The 20,055-nt window shown below is 43.7% G+C and overlaps 1 protein-coding gene across 1 annotated transcript in view; it reads left to right on the plus strand.

Annotated features, from left to right (window-relative positions):
- me1 (malic enzyme 1, NADP(+)-dependent, cytosolic) overlaps positions 1-20,055 on the plus strand; it is a 124,445-nt gene that overhangs the window by 18,399 nt on the left and 85,991 nt on the right. The window contains exon 2 of the mRNA XM_036973913.2: positions 17,336-17,469. Coding sequence (XP_036829808.2) covers positions 17,336-17,469 — 134 coding nt within the window. The remainder of the gene's footprint in view (positions 1-17,335; positions 17,470-20,055) is intronic.

Raw genomic sequence — 20,055 nt, forward strand, 5'->3', positions numbered from 1 at the left:
AGTAACATCATATACACAATAAATAATAATAATTTGGCTATATACCAGTACAGAGTCGATGTGCAGTGGTACAAAGTAATTGAGGTATATACAGTTGAAGTAGGAAGTTTACATACACTTAGGCTTGAGTCATTAAAACTAGTTTTTCAACCACTCCACAAATTTCTTGTTAACAAACTATATGTATTTGGCGAAGGTGTATGTACACTTCTGACTTCAACCGTATGTACGTATAGGTAGGGATAAAGTGACTAGGCAGCAGGATAGATGGATAATAAACAGTAGCAGCAGCATATGTGATGAGTCAAAAAGGTGAGCGCAAAAACGTCCAATGCAGATTGTCCGGGTAGCTATTTAACTAAATATTCAGCAGTCTCATGGCTTGGGGGTAGAATCTGTTCAGGCTCCTGTTTTGTGGATGGAGGTGTGCCTCTCCATACCAAATGTGATAATTCTGTCATCAACGTTAATCATAGCCTAGTCCTAGGTTATGAGAGCATATTTTGAAAACATTGTTGATGTTATGTAGTCATTGTAGCCTAATTTACAATATTTGGCACCATTTGGATTTGTTTTTATAGAAACATAATGACTGACTGACTGACACAGACGGATATAGTTTGTTTACTGTGAACATGTGCTGGCCGAGTGTCTGTCGGCCTGCAGTCTCTCTTAGTAATCAGACGTGGTTTCCTGGCTTCGCTTTCAGAAGGAATCTCCTGATTTAGCTATTTTAAACATAGGACAGATGCTTTAATTTCTCTTGTGTACATTGTTCCTACATCTAACCAGTCATTTGATTGATCCAAGTCTTTGCACTGAGTGAGTGGTATTCCATCTCAGGCAGCAGCACCCTACTGGATGATCCATAGCAGCAAAGCGGAGGTCAAACACTCAGGCACATATTCTTTCTGATCACTCACTCACTCACTCACTCACTCACTCACTCACTCACTCACTCACTCACTCACTCACTCACTCACTCACTCACTCACATACAGACAGACATATACAGTCATGGCCAAAAGTTGAGAATGACACAAATATAAATTTTCACAACGTCTGCTGCCTCAGTTTGTATAATGGCAATTTGCATATACACCAGAATGTTATGCAGAGTGATCAGATGAATTGCAATTAATTGCAAAGTCCCTCTTTGTCATGCAAATTAATTGAATCCTCCCCCCCAAAATTCCACTGCATTTCAGCCCTGCCACAAAAGGACCAGCTGATATCATGTCAGTGATTTTCTCGTTAACACAGGTGTGAGTGTTGACGAGGACAAGGCTGGAGATCACTCCATCACTCCAGCCTGATTGAGTTCGAATAACAGACTGGAAGCTTCAAAAGGAGGGTGGTCCTTGGAATCATTGTTCTTCCTCTGTCAATCATGGTCACCTGCAAGGAAACACGTGCTGTCATCATTGCTTTGCACAAAAAGGGCTTCACAGGCAAGGATATTGCTGCCAGTAAATCAACCATTTATCGGATCATCAATAACTTCAAGGAGAGCAGTTCAATTGATGTGAAAAAGGCTTCAGGGCGCTCAAGAAAGTCCAGCAAGCGCCAGAACTGTCTCCTAAAGTTGATTCACCTGCAGGATCGGGGCACCACCAGCGCAGAGCTTGCTCAGGAATGACAGCAGGCTGGTGTGAGTGCATCTGCACGCACAGTGAGGCGAAGACTTTTGGAGGATGGCTTGGTGTCAAGAAGGGCAGTAAAGAAGCCAGGAAAAACATCAGGGAGAGGGACATGGACATATTCTGCAAAAGGTACAGGGATTGGACTGCTGAGGACTGGGGTAAAGTAATTTTCTCTGATGAATCCCCTTTCCGATTGTTCGGGGCATCTGGAAAAAAGCTTGTCCAGAGAAGACAAGGTGAGCGCTACCATCAGTCCTGTGTCATGCCAACAATAAAGGATCCTGACACCATTCATGTGTGGGGTTGCTTCTCAGCCAAGGGAGTGGGCTCACTCACAATTTTGCCTAAGAACACAGCCATGAATAAAGAATGGCACCAACACATCCTCAGAGAGAGCAACTTCTCCCAACCGACCAGGAACAGTTTGGTGATGAACAATGCCTTTTCCAGCATGATGGAGCACCTTGCCATAAGGCAAAAGTGATAACTAAGTGGCTCTGGGAACGAAACATCGATATTTTGGGTCCATAGCCAGGAAACTCCCCAGACCTTAATCCCATTGAGAACTTGTGGTCAATCCTCAAGAGGCGGGTGGACAAACAAAACCCCCCAAATTCTGACAAAACTCCAAGCATTGATTATGCAGAATGGGCTGCCATCAGTCAGGATGTGACCCAGAAGTTAATTGACAGCATGCCAGGGCGGATTGCAGAGGTCTTGAAAAAGAATGGTCAACACTGCAAATATTGACTCTTTGCATCAACTTCATGTAATTGTCATTAATAGCCTTTTACACTTATGAAATGCTTGTAATTATACTTCAGTATTCCATAGTAACATCTGACAAAAATATCTAAAGACACTGAAGCAGCAAACTTTGAAAATGTATATTTGTGTCATTCTCAAAACTTTTGGGGACGACTGTAGACGGTGTGTGTGTATATATACTGTACATACACACACAGAATGGTGTTGACAACCCAATGTGTTTTGCTATCAATTTTTCCATCGGCACTGGGGTCCATATGATTGGGGTTTTTCCAGGACATGGCTGTGACACGTCACACTTCACCGGCTCGTTATCCCAACTCTGCTATGGAACGGAAACCACTAAACACAACACCTCTTAGGTTTCACACCTGCTCTCTCTGTACCCCTCTCTCTCCACATTCCTCTCTCTCTTTCTCTCCCTTTCTCTCGCTCTCTCTCCTGTGAGGAATTTCCTTTTTGTAATGTTTCTCATGAATCTGTCATCCTTTCTGTCGTTAGGTGACTGGTGAAACACTGCCTGACCTAGCTCCCCATTTATAGGAAGCGGGAACCAAAGTTAGGTACCACACCCCTCTCTGCAATTTTGTGATGAAATTGAACTTCCTCATGTTATGAAATACATTTGACCAAGATAAATATGATTAATCATGTTCTGAATTGTTCAGTGGGGTCTTTCTCAAACATATTAACATTATAGCCAAAAAGTCGGATTTCGTAACCTAATACATCCGATAATAAGCACCGAGTTCTATTGACATCGTAACAAGTGTATTTGTTTAAAAAAAACTTTATTCATAGATTTTTCGATATAACAACAAAAACGTACAACCCCAACCCCTCATTTTCCCACCCACCCGCCCACCACCACCTCCAAACCACCAAGGCATCTATAAAAGTAAGTTAAATAGGAAAGAAACAAACAGTAATAGAAACAAAAACAATGGGGGAAAAAGTTATATAAAAATTATTATCAGCACAAATGGGCACTAGAACAGACATGACTGCTTGCAAAACTATGCAAGTTCCACTAAGTAAAAGACAGGCTCTCATCATATTGTATTAATGGGGACCAGGTTTAGTCTAACTTTTGTTGGGACCCAAGCACAGTGTACCAAGCCTTCTCCAGAGGCAGAGATGACATCACCTCCTTAACCCACTGCATAAAGCAGGGCGGCTATGCAGGCTTCCAGTGAATGAGGACAAGGCGGTGCGCTAGCAACCTTGTCATGGTAGCATTCTGGTCTAGTGGACTCTGGTGGCATCTCAAACACTCGGGGTCAACATTTTGGTATATTTTTGCCAATCTGTAATTTGAGTAAAGGAGATGGTGCAGTGAATAAGCCCATGCCTTATGCAAAATGATGTGTGGATACGTTCATTACTTTGTTGCCATATGTCATTGGGTAGCTCGCCACCTGTCTTGCTGCCATGCAGATTGTGTATTTGCAAAGGAGGGCAGATTACTGTTCTGTATTATGTCGTATTGTCTGGAGACTGGTAAGATCTAAGCACCTCTCGCCTAGGCACTTAGTAGGCTCGAGTGGAAATTAAGGGAAATGTTTTTTGGCAAAGCTGCAAATTTGCAGGTATCTACAAAAGTGGGTATTGGGAATTTTATGGTCAACCCTCAGTATCGAATGAGACTAATGTGTTATCAACAAATAGGTCACCCAAAAAACACCCAGACCGTTTCTATGCCAGAACTGGAAAGCCATGTCAGTCTATGACGCTGGGAAGAGATGATTAGATGTTAATGGAGAGATGCCGCTTGCTTGTTTAAGGCTAAAGTGACTTTGAAATTGGGAACAGATTTTAAGGGAGTTCTTAACAATGGGGTTCAAAACATGGGTGCCAAGGTTCATAGGCATTGTGGAGCACTGGAGCGAGACAGGATAAGTTGGAAGGCTTGATTGTAACTCCATGGTGGCCCAAGTTGGGCCATTCTTGTTTTCAAATGTAGAAACCCAATAAACAAGATTTAGATATATTTGCCGACCAGTAGTAATGTAAAACATTGGGAAGGACCAGCCCGCCTGCAGGCTTAGGTTTCTCTAAATATACCTTTCTCATTCATGGATTTGACTTAGTCCAAATTAAGTTGGAAATGTAGCTGTCCAGTTGTTTGAACATCGACTTTTGCAGAAAAATGGGAATCATTTGGAATGAGCACAAAAACCTAGGTAGTACAGTCATCTTAACCGAATTAATGCGACCTGTTAATGAAATGGGAAGAGACCTTATGAAATCCTGCTTGGTGTGCTCAAGGAGTGTTTTGAAGTTATGTTTAAACAGAGCCTTAAATGAGTGTGACCTTTATCGCCAGGTAAGTAAAGACCTGATGCTCCACCTTAAATGGGAAATTAGCATACCCAATTCCTTCTGCTAACTGATTATTGGGGAGGAGCACTGTTTTTGTTAGGTTTAACTGAGAGAATGTCCCAACACCTTGTAGCATGTCCAAGAGATAGGGTATAGACTATACAGGGTTAGAGATGTATAAAATAAGATTGTCTGCATATCAGGACATCTTGTGAGTTATGTTGCCCCTTAATATTCCTTTGATCCTCTCCTCCACCTGCAGGGCGATAGCAACAGGTTCGATAGCCATATCAAATAGGAAATGGGGTAAAAAGCAACCCAGCCCGGCCCCCCTGTGGAGAGGAAACATTGTTGGTGCAAACAGAGCCACTGGGGACGAGTACAAAATCTTAATCCAGGAAAGGATTGACGGGCCAAACCCAAATCTCTCTAGTACTATAAATAGATATCCCCACTCAGCCTTTTCAGCATCAAGAGAGATGACAATCTCTGGCTGTAGAGTTGAGCGGGCAGGTTACAGAACATTAAATATCATAGAGACATTGCCTACCTGAGATAAATCTGGTTTGGTCAGTTAATTATATTAGGCATCACTGTCTCTAAATGGCGCGAGAGGACCTTCGTGAGAATTTTATGATCGCAGCACGAAAGGCATATAGTGCGATATGAGTCACAGTCTAAGGGATTCTTGTCTTTTTTAACCTCCGGTTGTGTTCGTTTCATCTTACTTATTTCTGTGTTCCCGGTCCAAAATGGCAGCCCCATTATAGCTTATTATAAATCCATAATAATACATACAGTTGAGGTCGGATGTTTACATAAACCTTAGCCAAATACATTTAAACTCAGTTTTTCACAATTCCTGACATTTAATCCTAGTAAAATTTCCCTGTTTTAGGTCAGTTAGGATCACCACTTTATTTTAAGAATGTGAAATGTCAGAATAATAGTAGAGAGTGATTTATTTCAGCTTTTATTTCTTTCATCACATTCCCAGTGGGACAGAAGTTACATACACTCAATTAGTATTTGGTAGCATTGCCTTTAAATTGTTTAACTTGGGTCAAACTTTTTGAGTAGCCTTCCATAAGCTTCCCACAATAAGTTGGGTGAATTTTGGCCACTCCAATACCTTGACTTTGTTGTCCTTAAGCCATTTTGCCACAACTTTGGAAGTATGCTTGGGGTCATTGTCAATTTGGAAGACTCGTTTGCGACCAAGCTTCAACTTCCTGACTGATGTCTTGAGATGTTGCTTCAATATATCCACATCATTGTCCTCCTCATGATTCCATCTATTTTGTGAAGTGCACCAGTCCCCCCTCGCAAAGCACCCCCACAACATGATGCTGCCACCCCCGTGCTTCACCGTTGGGATGGTATTCTTCAGCTTGCAAGCCTCCCCCTTTTCCCTCCAAACATAACAATGGTCATTATGGCTGAACAGTTCTATTTTTGTTTCATCAGACCAGATGATATTTCTCCAAAATGTATGATCTTCGTCCCCATGTGCAGTTGCAAACCGTAGTCTGGCTTTTTTATGGCGGTATTGGAGCAGTGGCTTCTTCCTTGCTGAGCGGCCTTTCAGGTATTGTCGATGTAGGACTTGTTTTACTGTGGATGTAGATACTTTTGTACCTGTTTACTCCATCTTCACAAGGTCCTTTGCTGTTGTTCTGGGATTGATTTGCACCTTTCGCACCAAAGTATGTTCATCTCTAGGAGACAGAACGCAGTTCCTTCCTAAGCGGTATGACGGCTGCGTGTCCCATGGATACTTGCGTACTATTGTTTGTACAGATGAACGTGGTACCTTCAGGCGTTTTTGAAATTGCTCCCAAGGATAAACCAGATTTGTGGAGGTCTACAATTTATTTTCTGACGTCTTGGCTGATTTCTTTTGCCTTTCCCATGATGTCAAGCAAAGAGGCACTGAGTTTGAAGGTAGGCCTTGAAATACATCCACAGGTACACCTCAAATTATGTCAATTAGCCTATCAGATGTTTCTAAAGCCATGACATCATTTTCTGGAGTTTTCCAAGCTGTTTAAAGACAGTCAACTTAGTGTATGTTAACTTCTGACCCACTGGAATTGTGTTACAGTGAATTATAAGTTAAATAATCTGTAAACAATTGTTGGAAAAATGACTTGTGTCATGCACAAAGTAGACGTCCTAGCTGACTTGCCAAAACTATAGTCTGTTAGCAAGAAATTTGTGGAGTGGTTGAAAAACTGTGTTTTAATGACTCCAACCTAAGTGTTTGTAAACTTCCGATTTCAACTGTGTAAACTACATAAACTACTGACTTGCCTAGTTAAATAAATTAATAAGTACATACCTAATAAGTACGTGCCTACAGTAAAAAATTATAACACGATATACAGAAAATAAGGAACTTACTTTGCTAGGAATGCATATACTGTATGTCCAAAGTTATTATTTGTAAGAAAAAAAACAAGGCAATGCAAGCACCACCCAGAAAATGTTCCAATTCAAGCAAGACTATATCTGCGTACTTGATCTGCGCAAACATTGGTGAAGTGTGTGGGCCTTCCTCAAAGAGCGGAGTTTATACGGCTCAGTAAAGCCTCAAACATAAATTGTCCACAACGCTGAAATGGGTTACTTCTATGTGAATTAATGAGGCGGAACACACCTCAATTCAAACTGTTGTTAGAAAATAAGTTGAAATTGACAAGTTGAAACATAGCCTATAGATAATTAGCAGGCAGCGCGTGTTAACTGTCCTGTTGGGTAATAATCACATTTTGGAACAGTGAGTGCCTTCTGACATCACGTGCATAAAACAACTCACGCTGGGGGCAACCGTTAAAGATATTTGGAACTCACATATAAAAAGGTCAAGAACTTAAGATGAGCGTACACTCGGCTACGCTTGACCACCTGGTTAATTCCTTTCACGTCCCAGCTGATAAAGCATGTGGAGCATAGAGGATGTGAATTCGACATAGTCATAGTACTCAGAAATGAATGTTAATACGATCATATGGCCAATGTGCTTGAAGGTGAGAGTTTAATAAAATATAAAGAAAAGAAAAAACAGCTAAAAACAACAAAATACCAAGAGAAAACCTTGGACCCCTATGCTGGCCTTCCCCCTGTTGGAAGGCTGCATCTACGTCTACTAGACTAGAGCAAAATGCTACCATGTAAACTGAACCTCTGTAGAGATCTATCCAGGGCGAACATAATCAAGTTCACACCCAAGGAAGGGATTCTGGAGGGAACCACCTCAGTTATTTAAGGTATCTTATGCAATATGCCTATTTGAAGGATAGTAAAACAGTATATAAAAAAAGGAGGTATGTGTCCATTATCAGCAACCATCACTCCTCTGTTCCAATGGCACGTTGTGTTAGCTAATCCAATTTTATCTTTTAAAAGGCTAATTGATCAATAGAAATCCCTTTTGCAGTTATGTTAGCACAGCTCAAAACTGTTGTGCTGATCAAAGAAGCAATAAAACTGTCCTTCTTTAGACCAGTTGAGTATTTGGAGCATCAGCATTTGTGGGTTTGATTACAGGCTCAAAATGGCCAGAAACAAAGACTTTCTTCTGAAACTCGTCAGTCTATTCCTGTTCTGAGAAATGAAGGCTATTCCATGTGAGAAATTGACAAGAAACTGAAGACCTCGAACAACGCTGTGTACTACTCCCATCACAGAACAGCGCAAACTGTCTCTAACCAGAATAGAAAAAGGAGTGGGAGGCCCCGGTGCACAACTGAGCAAGAGGACAAGTACATTGGTGTCTAGTTTGAGAAACAGACACCTCACAAGTCCTCAACTAGCAGCTTCATTAAATAGTACTCGTAAAACACCTGTCTCAATGTCAACAGTGAAGAGGTGACCCCTGGGCTTCTAGGCAGAGTTGCAAAAAAAAAAAAACTATGAGCCGACAATGGCTAGTTAGTATTATGTCGCTTGTTCTCCTGTGGATGTAGGTGCACAACAATATATTCTTTGGCCTTGGTTGGGTCTAAGAATGTCTTCTGCTTGCCCGGAGAGAGTAGTGATCTTCAGTACAGCTGGGTAAAGAATGCCGAACTTGGTGTCCAGACAGCGGTGTAGGAGCCCCCTCACCTCATTGAAGGCTGACCTCTTCTTCATGACTGCCGCCGTGTAGTCCGTGTAAATGCGAATATTCTGGACATCGTGTGCGATGGGAGACGCTCGCACTGCCTTACTGAAGACATCCTCCTTCACCTGAAGGTAGTGGAATTAAACTACTATGGGTCTGGGCGGCTCCCCATTCTTTGGTGCAGACTGTATGCTTCTGTGCGTGCGTTCAAGTGTGGGGGCATAATCGAAGGCCTAGAATTTCCCCTAGCAGTTTAGCTATGGACAGGGTAGGCCACATTCCGCCTACTGTCTCGAGTCCCCCTCTCACGCCGAAAATAGGGGGCTGTCTGTTCAAGGTCCTCAACCTTGGAAGTGAGTTTGACGACATGATGGTAGCCGGGTGACTTGCTCTTCCAGTTGCACCACTTTGTCGGAGTAAATATTTGTGCCATTTTCCAGGCTATTCAGATGGGTGTCATGTCTCGCTAAGTGTTCATTAACGGAGTCAATCTTTATGTTGACCTCGGTGGCGAGAATAGCTATTTGTGCGGATAAGTCAGTGGATAATGAGTCCACCTTAGCCAGCACAGTCTGTTCAGAGTTAATGATAGCCACCATTACCACGGCTAGGTCGGGGGGATCAGAGTCTGTGTCAGGTGAGCCCGAGGCTTCAGTAGAGGCCTGCTCTTTTGTGGCCCCCGGCCCTTGTTGTCTCGACATTTTTTGAGTAGAAGGTCCAACATTTCCGGGGAAAAAAAGCCAGATTACATTACAGAATGCAGACATCAAAATTGGAAGCAACAGGGAATTTTTTTGTTTTTTGTTGGTGGCGTCGGGGCCGGGTGCCACTGCCGAAGCAACCGGAGATGCCTCAGCTGGCTCGAGAAGCGCATGTCTATTTATTATTAAATCCTCACAATGTACTTGCTTCCTGTCTCCCAGCGTCTGTAGTTATGGAATCATTACACTCTGACACTAAATTAACAAGTCAGACTCATTAACACCCCATTGGAGAGGCAGGTGTTGAGAGAAGAACTGGGGCTGGATCGGATGGTGTGTGCATGCGTGTTTGTACATGTGAGTGCAAGTGTGGCATGTGTGTCTGTGTGTGTGAATGCAAACGTATGCATATGTGAGTGTGAGAAAGAGAGAGGGAAAGTTATATTCACGAGGGAGAGCGGCCTGTATTGTAGATCTGCTACTGACTCATTGAGTCCTTTCAGATCACCCAGTAAGCCTCAAAGTGCCAGGGAGTCTTTCTCTCCATCTCTCTCTCTCCCCCTCCCTCTCTCCTTTGCTCCCTCTCTTTCTCTCTCTCGCTTTTTCTCTTGCTTGTTTGGCTACGTGGCAGCATGAGAGACAGTGAGAAAGGGAGGTGGTGAGGGTTTATATAACAGGCGAACTGGCTGAGCTAGTCAGGCCGGGTCAAGCCGGGGAGGCGAGTGGACCATAAATGGTCCTGAGTCCTGAGTCTTGGCTCGTATTGTCTCATGCAGTCAGCCAGCAATGGCCTGCCTGGTTGCTTCTGGTGCCAGTTTGTCTTTGAGACACAGAATAACAGAGCTTCTCTCTGGATTTTGGGTTCTCTGGACTCTGTCTCTGTCTCCTAATCCCCTTCCAGTGATAACTGGGAGCCCAGCCCCTTCTGTTGGACACACACACACCCCTCCCCCAGCCCTGTTCCAGCCCCACTGTTTTCACAGCGTCTAGACTCACATGCCACAATTGATCAAACAAAAGGATGATGTGGTACGCTGCTGTACAATAAGGAAGTAATGTAGTGTGTTTCTCCTCTCTTAGTCTGAGCTAAACAGCACTTCTTCGCCACAGCTTCTGTAGCGTTGCACAATCTTGATTTCTTCTCTGAGTTTGTGTCTGTGTGTCAGGTCATTTTAAACATATTGTGATTTAAACATGTGAGTCAGACTCTCCCCAAGCTGTTCGGTTGTGGTAAACCCAGTCAGGTCACAGACAACCAAACTACTCATACTTCCTCGGATAGCATGCTTTAACTTACAATTTGCTGACTATACAATTTCAGCCGTTTATGGAATCGTCTCCGCTCTTCCAAACGATCTTACTTTGCATTTCTCCAACATATTTATTCTAGTACAGTATAATGGTGTCCATATGGGCAGGTTTCCACACATGAAACTCCTTGTCATTGCAGTAGAAAAGCAAACCCATCCCTTCTCTCACTGTCCACCAATGAAGACCTCAATGACATACATAATCTGGGTTAAGGTGTTGCATGGTTCTGAGTGTGGTCCGAAGAACACGTGCTAGTAACAGTGTGGTTTAGCTGATGGTTGGCCAGGGTTTACGGTAATAGCTTTCGTTCCCTGTTTGGTCAGCTGGAGGGTTCTAGAGTGAGTACCCCCCTGGGACTTAGCCTACTTCAGACCCAGAAGAAGCATCAGTGGAGGTGCAGGGGGTCAGCTCAGCTCAGCGCTCTCCGTCTCTCTGGGATGTAAAGAGAGCCCTCCAGTCCCCCTTCCATAGCGCTAGGAGGAGCAGCAGAGTCCAAACCTCTCTGATCACATGTTTGTGCCAGTGAGTCTATTTTCTGCCAAACATTATCCATCTGTCTTCCATGAAGGGCTTTTGTTTCTGTATCTAATCTCAGACTGGGGTGAGTGGGGTGTCTGGCCCAGGACTCGCTCAATGGGGGTCTTCGCGTCCAAGAGGGGGCTTCACGTCCACCGAAACAGAATGCTCAGGGGACACACAGGAAAGGGGGGGGGGGGGAATTCAGGAAATGTCAACAGCGGGAGGGCAAATTGTACATCAGGTTCAGTTCGTGCTTTTTTAAGTTTTGTAGCTTATTTCAGCAATACTGTAAGAAAAGAAAGAAAGGAGTGGAAAATACTAATTATGAGCAGTGTTACAGATGTAGGATCTTAATTTGATCACCCTGTTAAAGGAGACATTTCCTGCAGTGCTGAACATTTTAAATGTTTAGTGTATTTGAGGTTTAAATAGGCAGGCCCCAGAACCTCTCACTGTATTTGGGTTTGTGGGAGATGTGAGATTACATGGTTGGAGCATGAGAAGGGCCAGTCAAACTTCTGAAACGCTCCCTCCAGAATGAATATCCTAAACAACTCTGCCTTTGAACTTTCTGGAACAGACGAAAGGATTTTTATCAGTTTGAAAAGAACATACTTTTATCTTCCATGCTTTCACCATCTGGTCTACTAATTACCCGTTTCCTTGTGGACTGTGTGTTCTTGGGGTAGGCTTTGCCGTGGCAGTGTGGCCTGAGCTGGAGGGTGGCGTTGCCCCATGGGCAGATTACAGGTCTGCTTGGTTACCACTAGCTCCTGGAACATGGATCTGCTGGCGACATGTGTTGGCACAGTGCGCGGGCACTTTAGATGTGGTACGGCACATGTGGAAGCGTTCTAGTCCACCCAGCCCAACCCTGCCCAGCCCTCGACTCCCTAAGCGAAAGAGAAAAGCTTTGCAACAATCAAACTTTAAAACTATAGGGCAAGCAAACAAAAAGACAAAAGCTGCGTGTACGCGTGTCCACTTGAGTGTGTAAACTATATATACAAAAGTATGTGGACCCTTCTTCAAATTAGTGGATTTGGCTATTTCAGCCACACCCGTTGTTGACAGGTGTATAAATTCAAGCACACAGCCATGCAATCTCCATAGACAAACATTGGCAGTAGAATGGCTTTACTGAAGAGCTCAGTGACTTTCAACGTGGCACCATCATAGGATGCCACCTTTCCAACAAGTCAGTTTGTCAAATTTCTGCCCTGTTAGTACTACCCCGGTTAACTGTAAGTGCTGTTATTGTGAAGTGGAAACATCTAGGAGCAAAAACGGCTCAGCCACAAAGTGTTAGGCCACACAAGCCCACAGAACCTGAGCTCCGAGTGCTGAAGAACGTAGCGCATAAAAATCGTCTGTCCTCGGGTGGCAACATTCACCACTGACTTCCAAACTGCCTCTGGAAGCAATGTCAGTACAATAACTATTCGTCACGAGCTTCATGAAATGGGTTTCAATGGCTGAGCAGCCGCACACAAACCTAAGATCACCTTGCGCAATGCCAAGTGTTGGTTGGAGTGGTGTAAAGCTCGCCACCATTGGACTGGAGTGAGGAATCGCGCTTCACCATCTGGCAGTCCAACAGAGGAATCTGGGTTTTGTGGAAGCCAGGAGAATTCTACCTGCCCGAATGCATAGTGCCCATTGTAAAGTTTGGTGGATGAGTAACAATGGTCTGGGGCTGTTTTTCATGGTTCGGTCTAGGCCCCTTAGTTCCAGTGAAAGGAAATCTTAAAGCAACAGCAGACAATGACATTCTAAACAATTCTGTGCTTCCAACTTTGTGGCAACAGTTTGGGGAAAGCCCATTCCTGTTTCAGAGTGACAATGCCCCCGTGCACAAAGCGAGGTCCATACAGAAATGGTTTGTTGAGATCGGTGTGGAAGAACTTGACTGGCCTGCACTGACCTCAACCCCTTTGAACACCTTTGAGATGAATTGGAACGCCTACTGCGAACCAGGCCTAGTAGCCCAACAACAGTGCCCGACCTCACTAATGCTCTTGTGGCTGAATGGAAGCAAGTCCTCGCAGCAATGTTCCAACATCTAGTGGAAAGCCTTTCCAGAAGAGTGGAGGCTGTTATAGCAGTAAAGGGGGACCAACTCCATATTAATTCCCATGATTTTGGAATGAGATGTTCGACGAGCAGGTGTCCACATACTTATGGTCATGTAGTGTACGTGTGTCTGTTTGTTCAAGAATGCTTCTTTGCTCGTGTTTGAGTGAGTGCAAACATTGAACAACGATGAACGGAGTAATCTATTCCATTGATGATTAATGGAAAGTGAAAACATTATTATTATTATTATTATTATTATTATTATTATTATTAATCCATTTTCTATTTTCTCTCACAATGTTCCAATTGTATATTTAACTTTCAGGAGCCTGGCCTTACCAGAACTCAACCCCAGTCGCTGACTGACTGAAACAGCAAAAAATGTTTGACCACACATTGTGCCATTGTTTCTCAACAAACTATTACCTGCTCCACCTCCTCATCAACAAGTGGAAATGTTTGTGTGAGTTGAACAGTTTAAAATATGGCACCCATATTAGGAACACAATCCTCCTTCACCACCTCTTCCCATCACGCCATCTTATCTCATCACTCTCCAGCTGTTATCTGGTTTATTTTGGAGAATGGCTTTCGTCAGTAGCTATCTGAGGGCCTCACTAGGCTGTAGTGACTGACTGAGGGTCTGTGGTGGTTGATTGAGAGGATATCCAGTTCTATTTACGGGCTAAGTTCAGGGTTGACGCAGGCCGATACATAGCTAGTCAGTCACACGCCAAATCCACTTGCCGGTTCCCACAGTGAACCTGCCAGGAGCTGCAGACCATGTCGATCTAATATTTCTTGGCATCCAAGCATACAGTGGAAAAGCAGGAAAGCAGCATCTTATCCCTACCCTCTCCTCCTGCTCCTTCTCTCCTCCCCCTCCCACGTCACTAACCCAGCCATCCATGTCCCCAATCGGAAGGTGGTTCCATAGTTCCATACCCAGTGGCTCGCCCTGTCGGCCCAGGCTCCCTGATCCATGAATTGCTCATTTGGGCTAGGTTCCACGGAGGGTCTCCATTTCACGTATGCCACTGAGAACCTTTGAGCAACCACAGAGCTGTGTCGAGTAATTATTCTTAATGAGACTGAGTCCGTGGGTCATCTGACTCTCTCAGTCATGCCCTGACATTTAGCTCTGACACAGACAAGCCCCCTAACTGTGTCAGAGCTTCTACTGTGTGGGCCACTGTTTTGTTTTAATGCTTGTCCAAATTCACACAATTATTCCAGAGAACAAGTCTGTGCGTTTGGGCGTGTGTGGCTGTTTGCGTGAGCTTGCGTTCTAATGCCATGGAGGGCCTAGTGTCAGCTGGTGTTTGTTTTTTCCTGTCAATTCAGACCTAGACAACCAGGTGAGGGGAGTTCTTTACTAATTAGTGATATAACAATGAAACGAAATGTCTTCAAAAATGAAAGTGCAGTCGGGAGGAGGCAAGATCAGGTGAGCGCATTCTAGCTAATGAGAGGGCAGATATGCGCGTGAACAACAGGCCCAACTCCGATATAAAGTGTATTTTTCCCTCAAAGTTTCCGGGAGGTAACGTGTCCTACTTATATCATTACACTCGTAACAACCTAAGCATTAGGAAACGTCTATTTGATCGAATAAGCCACACGTAGCAAACAAGCCATTACATTTTTGTTAATCAAATTCCACTCATTGACCTCCATATAAAAATACAAAACAAATGCCACCTGCTGGAGAAGACAGATTTTGGGCCCAGTTATCCCTCTCGCTTCGCCTCTCTCCCTCTCTGGTTTGACACATGTGGCGTATGCACTCGCACATCTGAGGCTTGATCTCATATAATAATGTCACCACATTATATGTAGATCCATTCATGTATTTAAAAAAAAAAACAACCTTGCTTCGTTTCCAGAGCTTCTAGTCTCCAATATGTCTCATGGTCAGTTGTATGAGTCAGCTAAACAGAGCTGTATAATGGCCCAGTACAGTCCAAAGCCTCTGAGACACCCTTTATGATGTCAACCACTGGCTCTTCGCAAAATAGAATGTATCTTTTGATTATGGGGAAGGTAGCAATTCCCGAGCTGGCAGTATTGAGTGTCTGCTCCTCAGGCCATCGAAGTACATACTCAGTCAAGCCTGGAGAAAGGACAGGCACAAAGAGGGAACAGAACTTTATTGAAATAACAAACAATGTTCTTAAACATCAGAACAAAAGATAATTGCACCTAATCATCATTGAAATCACATTCAGGGTGGTGTGTTTTAGCTCTAACAACAAGGGACGAGTGTCATTGCTGTATAGGAACGACTACACTGGTTACGTCTGACCAGAAGTGATTGATGTACTATAATGTACTGTTATGTGGCAGTATCGAAAACCACAAGTCCATGACTAGTGTAGGCTTTGGGCTGTGAATAGACACGCTGTTGGCCTGCTGACAGAAATGGAGTGCACTGACATTGACATCAGACCATGGGTCCACTGAAAGTCACAGGTACAATAGATGACATCCAAGCTGTCAACCTCTCAGCCCCAACGTCCCCCGGTATTTATAATAGAATCTGTGTGAAGGCTCGTCGATATGAATTTGACAAACAAAACATTGCTAATATGCGAAGTGAAGTGATCAGGCAAATACTTAGCCTGTTCCTCAGGTGTTCTGCCAAGAGGTGTGTGTGTTCCTGTCTGATGTTGTGCACTGCGTACGAATGCGCTGTAACCTGTGTGTGTGTCCCAGAGTCAATAGTCCCAAGTTCAGTTGAGACCGAACCCAATAATGTTATATATTCTTTTTAAAGAAAATCTGCCAAGGTTTGAAAATGTGCCTGTGGTCAGTTCTGATGGTTAGTACGACGTCAAGAACACTACATTTTATTGCACTGTATGCTTTTCTACTTCACTCTTGCTCTGCGTCCATGTAATCAAACCCCTCAACCAGATTTAAAAGTGCCAATTCCTTAAAAAAGCTGTACATTTCAGCCAAGCCCGCGTGGTGTGCGTTCCAAAACACAGAAGTTGCACCACAACTTCAATTCCATCCCAGCAGCGACATAGATGTAAAAATACAGCCAGAGAGTCTTCAACACACTGTCTCTCACAGCTACACACACTCTGATCCCTCTATGGGGCGGTGGCAGCACCTCTATGGACTAGTGGAGACTGGTGTCACTTTAATCAGAGGTTGGGCTCATTGTAATGACTGGAATGGAATTGATTGGAAACCTCGTTGTTGATCTGATACCTTTTCCATTTATTCTATTTCAGTCATAACAATGAGCTTACCCTCTTATTTCTCCCTCCACCAGACTCCGTGAGAGAGGAGGGGCAACGGTGGCAACAGCCGATTCACAGATCCAGTAGTGTTCAAGGTCACGACCCAGAAGCTAAACGTGTGTGTTTATCGATATGCCCGTCAGGAGGTCAGGGTTGTGGTAAAGGTCAAAGGCTGTGGTTGTCTGACGGAGACTGGTCTCATGACTGCAGTGTGTATCTTCGCGGGGACGGACATCACAGCAGAATGTGAGCAGACGGTTGCCCCATCAGAACATCAGATCAGCCAATAGGGGTAAAACTTGAGGGGATCTTTTTTACACAAAGTTAATTTGCAATGTGAAGTTTATCAATTAAAGTACAATCAAAGACAAAGTACATACACTTAAGTACACAGTTTGTAGTCAAGACATACAGCCGCACGATAATGTTGAGTAGTTGGGACCAGAGGGCTTATCGTATACATTAAGGTCAGACTCAGTCTTTCTCATCCAGTAGTCCTACGGAAGCTAGCCCACGGTGGCCTTAAACAGTGATCTGTGGTGTTCTAGTGGTTTAATGGTCTAACAGATGTCTCTACTGTGCTCTGGTGTTATGGTGGTGGTCTAACAGATGTCCCTCCTATGGTTCTGTGTGTTTTAGGGCATGGCCTTCTCCCTGGAGGAACGACTCCAGCTGGGGATCCACGGCCTGCTGCCTCCCTGCTTCCTCAGCCAGGACGTGCAGCTCCTCCGGGTCCTCAAGAACTACGAGATGAAGAGGGACGACCTGGACAGGTGAGACTGAGATCCTGTGTGTGTGCTGGGAGAGCCCAGCTGCAGAGAGAGCGAGAGAGAAAGATCACACACCTGGAAGCCTTCAAAGAGACTGAGATTTAAGGGAAGGATTACGTCCTCTGAGCTCTTTATTCAATCCACCCTAGCACCCTACTGGTTACTGAACAAACCACTACTACTTTTTTCTACTTTTTTTTCTCAATTTCTATGGCTTCATTCATCCTTGTTCTCCTCTCCTTCTTCACAGCATTTTACAATCTTCTTTAAGACATAAAATAAATGCAGATTTAATCTCCAGTCCCTACTGCAGCTGATTAGGGTCACAAAGGTTTAGTATTATGTAACGCTGCATTACTTATGTCCAAGGCTGATTTCTTTGATCATTGGCAGTTCGGTCACAGATACCACATTCCTGAAGTTAGTCATGCAGAGTGAATTTAACGTTTTAAATCATGGGGGCGGGTGTACCATATTCTCTGTGTTGATCCCTCTGTTTCAAAGGAAAATTTCACCCAAAAAACTATATTTTGGTATTTGGACATCAGTCCATTGTTGATATAGTTCCAAAATGTTTTACTTGTCAGCAATCAAGTTTTCAAGATATGTTACTTTTAAAATACAGAAATCAAACTGTTGCCACAAAGTTGGAAGCACAGAATAATCTAAATTGTCATTAAATGCTGTAGTGTTAAGATTTCCCTTCACTGGTACTAAGGGGCCTAGCCGAACCATGAAAAACATCCCCATACCATTATTCCTCCTTTACCAAACTTTACAATTGGCATTATGTATTCAGGCAGGTAGCGTTCTCCTGGCATCCGCCAAACGCAGATTCGTCCGCCGGACTGCCAGATGGTGAAGCGTGACGCTTCACGCGTGAAGCTAGACGTTTCCACTTTTCAATAACAGCACTTACAGTTGACCGGGACAGCTCTAGCAGGGCAGAAATTTGACAAACTGATTTGTTGGAAAGGTGGCATCCTATGATGGTGCCACGTTGAAAGTCACTGAGCTCTTCAGTACGGGACATTCTACTGCCAATGTTTGTCTATGGCAATTGCATGGTTGTGTGTTCAATTTTATACACTTGTCAGCAACGGGGGTGGCTGAAATCTCCTAGTCCACTAATTTGAAGGCGTGTCCACATACTTTTGAGCATGTAGTGTATCTTGAAAACTTGTTTGCTGACGAGCAGCACATCTCTCTGTCAGACACTACAAGGCTTCAAGTAAATGTAATCCCAATGTTGGATACATTTCCATAGTGGCAGGACAGCAGGTCTCAATAACCATGGTATCTGCAGTCTTCATTTGTGGCCTGTGGATGTGTAGTTAGTGTGAGGACTGGTTGGGTTGGTTAATGGGACAGAGAGGGACAGGATTTGTGGTCAATTTGTGGTCAGGAAGACCTTTTAGCCAGCGGTGTATAGTAGTTATTTTTAAATACTTTAAAATACTACTACTACTACTACTACTACTACTACTAAGTTCCTTAAGAAAATATTGCACTTTTTACTCCATGCATTTTCCTTGACACCCAAAAGTACTCATTACATTTTGAATGCTTAGCAGGACAGGAAAATAGTCAAATTCCCGCACTTATCAACCGAACATCCCTGGTCATCCCTACTGCCTCTGATCTGGTAGAGTCACTAAACACACATGCTTCGTTTGTAAATGATGCCTGAATGTTGGAGTATATGCCCATGGCTTTCCATAAATTAAAAAAATCTAGAAAATGGTGCCATCTGGTTGCTTAATATAAGGAATTTGAAATAATCTATTATTTTACTTTTGATACTTAAGTATATTTTAAACCAAATACTTTTAGACTCAAGTAGTATTTTACTGGGTGACATTCACTTTCACTTGAGTCGTGTTCTATGAAGGTATCTTCACTTTTACTCAAGTATGACAGTTGGGTACTTTTTCCACCACAGCTTTTAGCCCACTTGATTTTCCAGCGTGGTGGTATGATGACTGAGGCACGGTTGCTATACTGTACCACACCAATCCTCCAAAACAGCAATTAGCCGTGTTTTTATTCCTTTTCCCATGCCCTTTCAATGTCATCAACAATTTGTCTCATAGTCCGGCGTTGCCTTCCAGTCCACTCAGGGCATCGGACCAGTTTATTAGAGCTGGTATTCGCCCTGCCTGTCCTCATGCCTCTGGCCATAGTATTTCCATTGCAGTCCGGGCCTTACTTTTCTTCTCAAGCCTTCTGTGGTATTTGCTGGACCCGACCGTGTCACTTGTATTTTTGCATGACCGTTGCTCAAAACTCTCACTAAACGATTACATGCCATTCTATTCCAAGCAGAAGCTATTTACTGTTTTTACTACTCCCCAAAGCAGGGCTTCATTCTGGTGTCTGACATTGATAAAGCAGGCTGGACTCTGGACATCACTGGCTTGAAGCCCAAACATGTCTATAACAACAGAGATGGCGGCCCAGGCTGGCTTTATTGGAGAAATCCTCTTCTCTGCACGAAGACCCAGTTGCAGAGATAAAGAGAAGGACTCACGAATACTAAAAAGTCATATGGGGTCAACTCTTAAAATGCGTGATTTTTAACATGATGCA

The sequence above is a fragment of the Oncorhynchus mykiss genome, chromosome 3 (assembly GCF_057628025.1).
Source record: "Oncorhynchus mykiss isolate SJ-2025 chromosome 3, ASM5762802v1, whole genome shotgun sequence".
Taxonomy (NCBI): domain Eukaryota; kingdom Metazoa; phylum Chordata; class Actinopteri; order Salmoniformes; family Salmonidae; genus Oncorhynchus; species Oncorhynchus mykiss.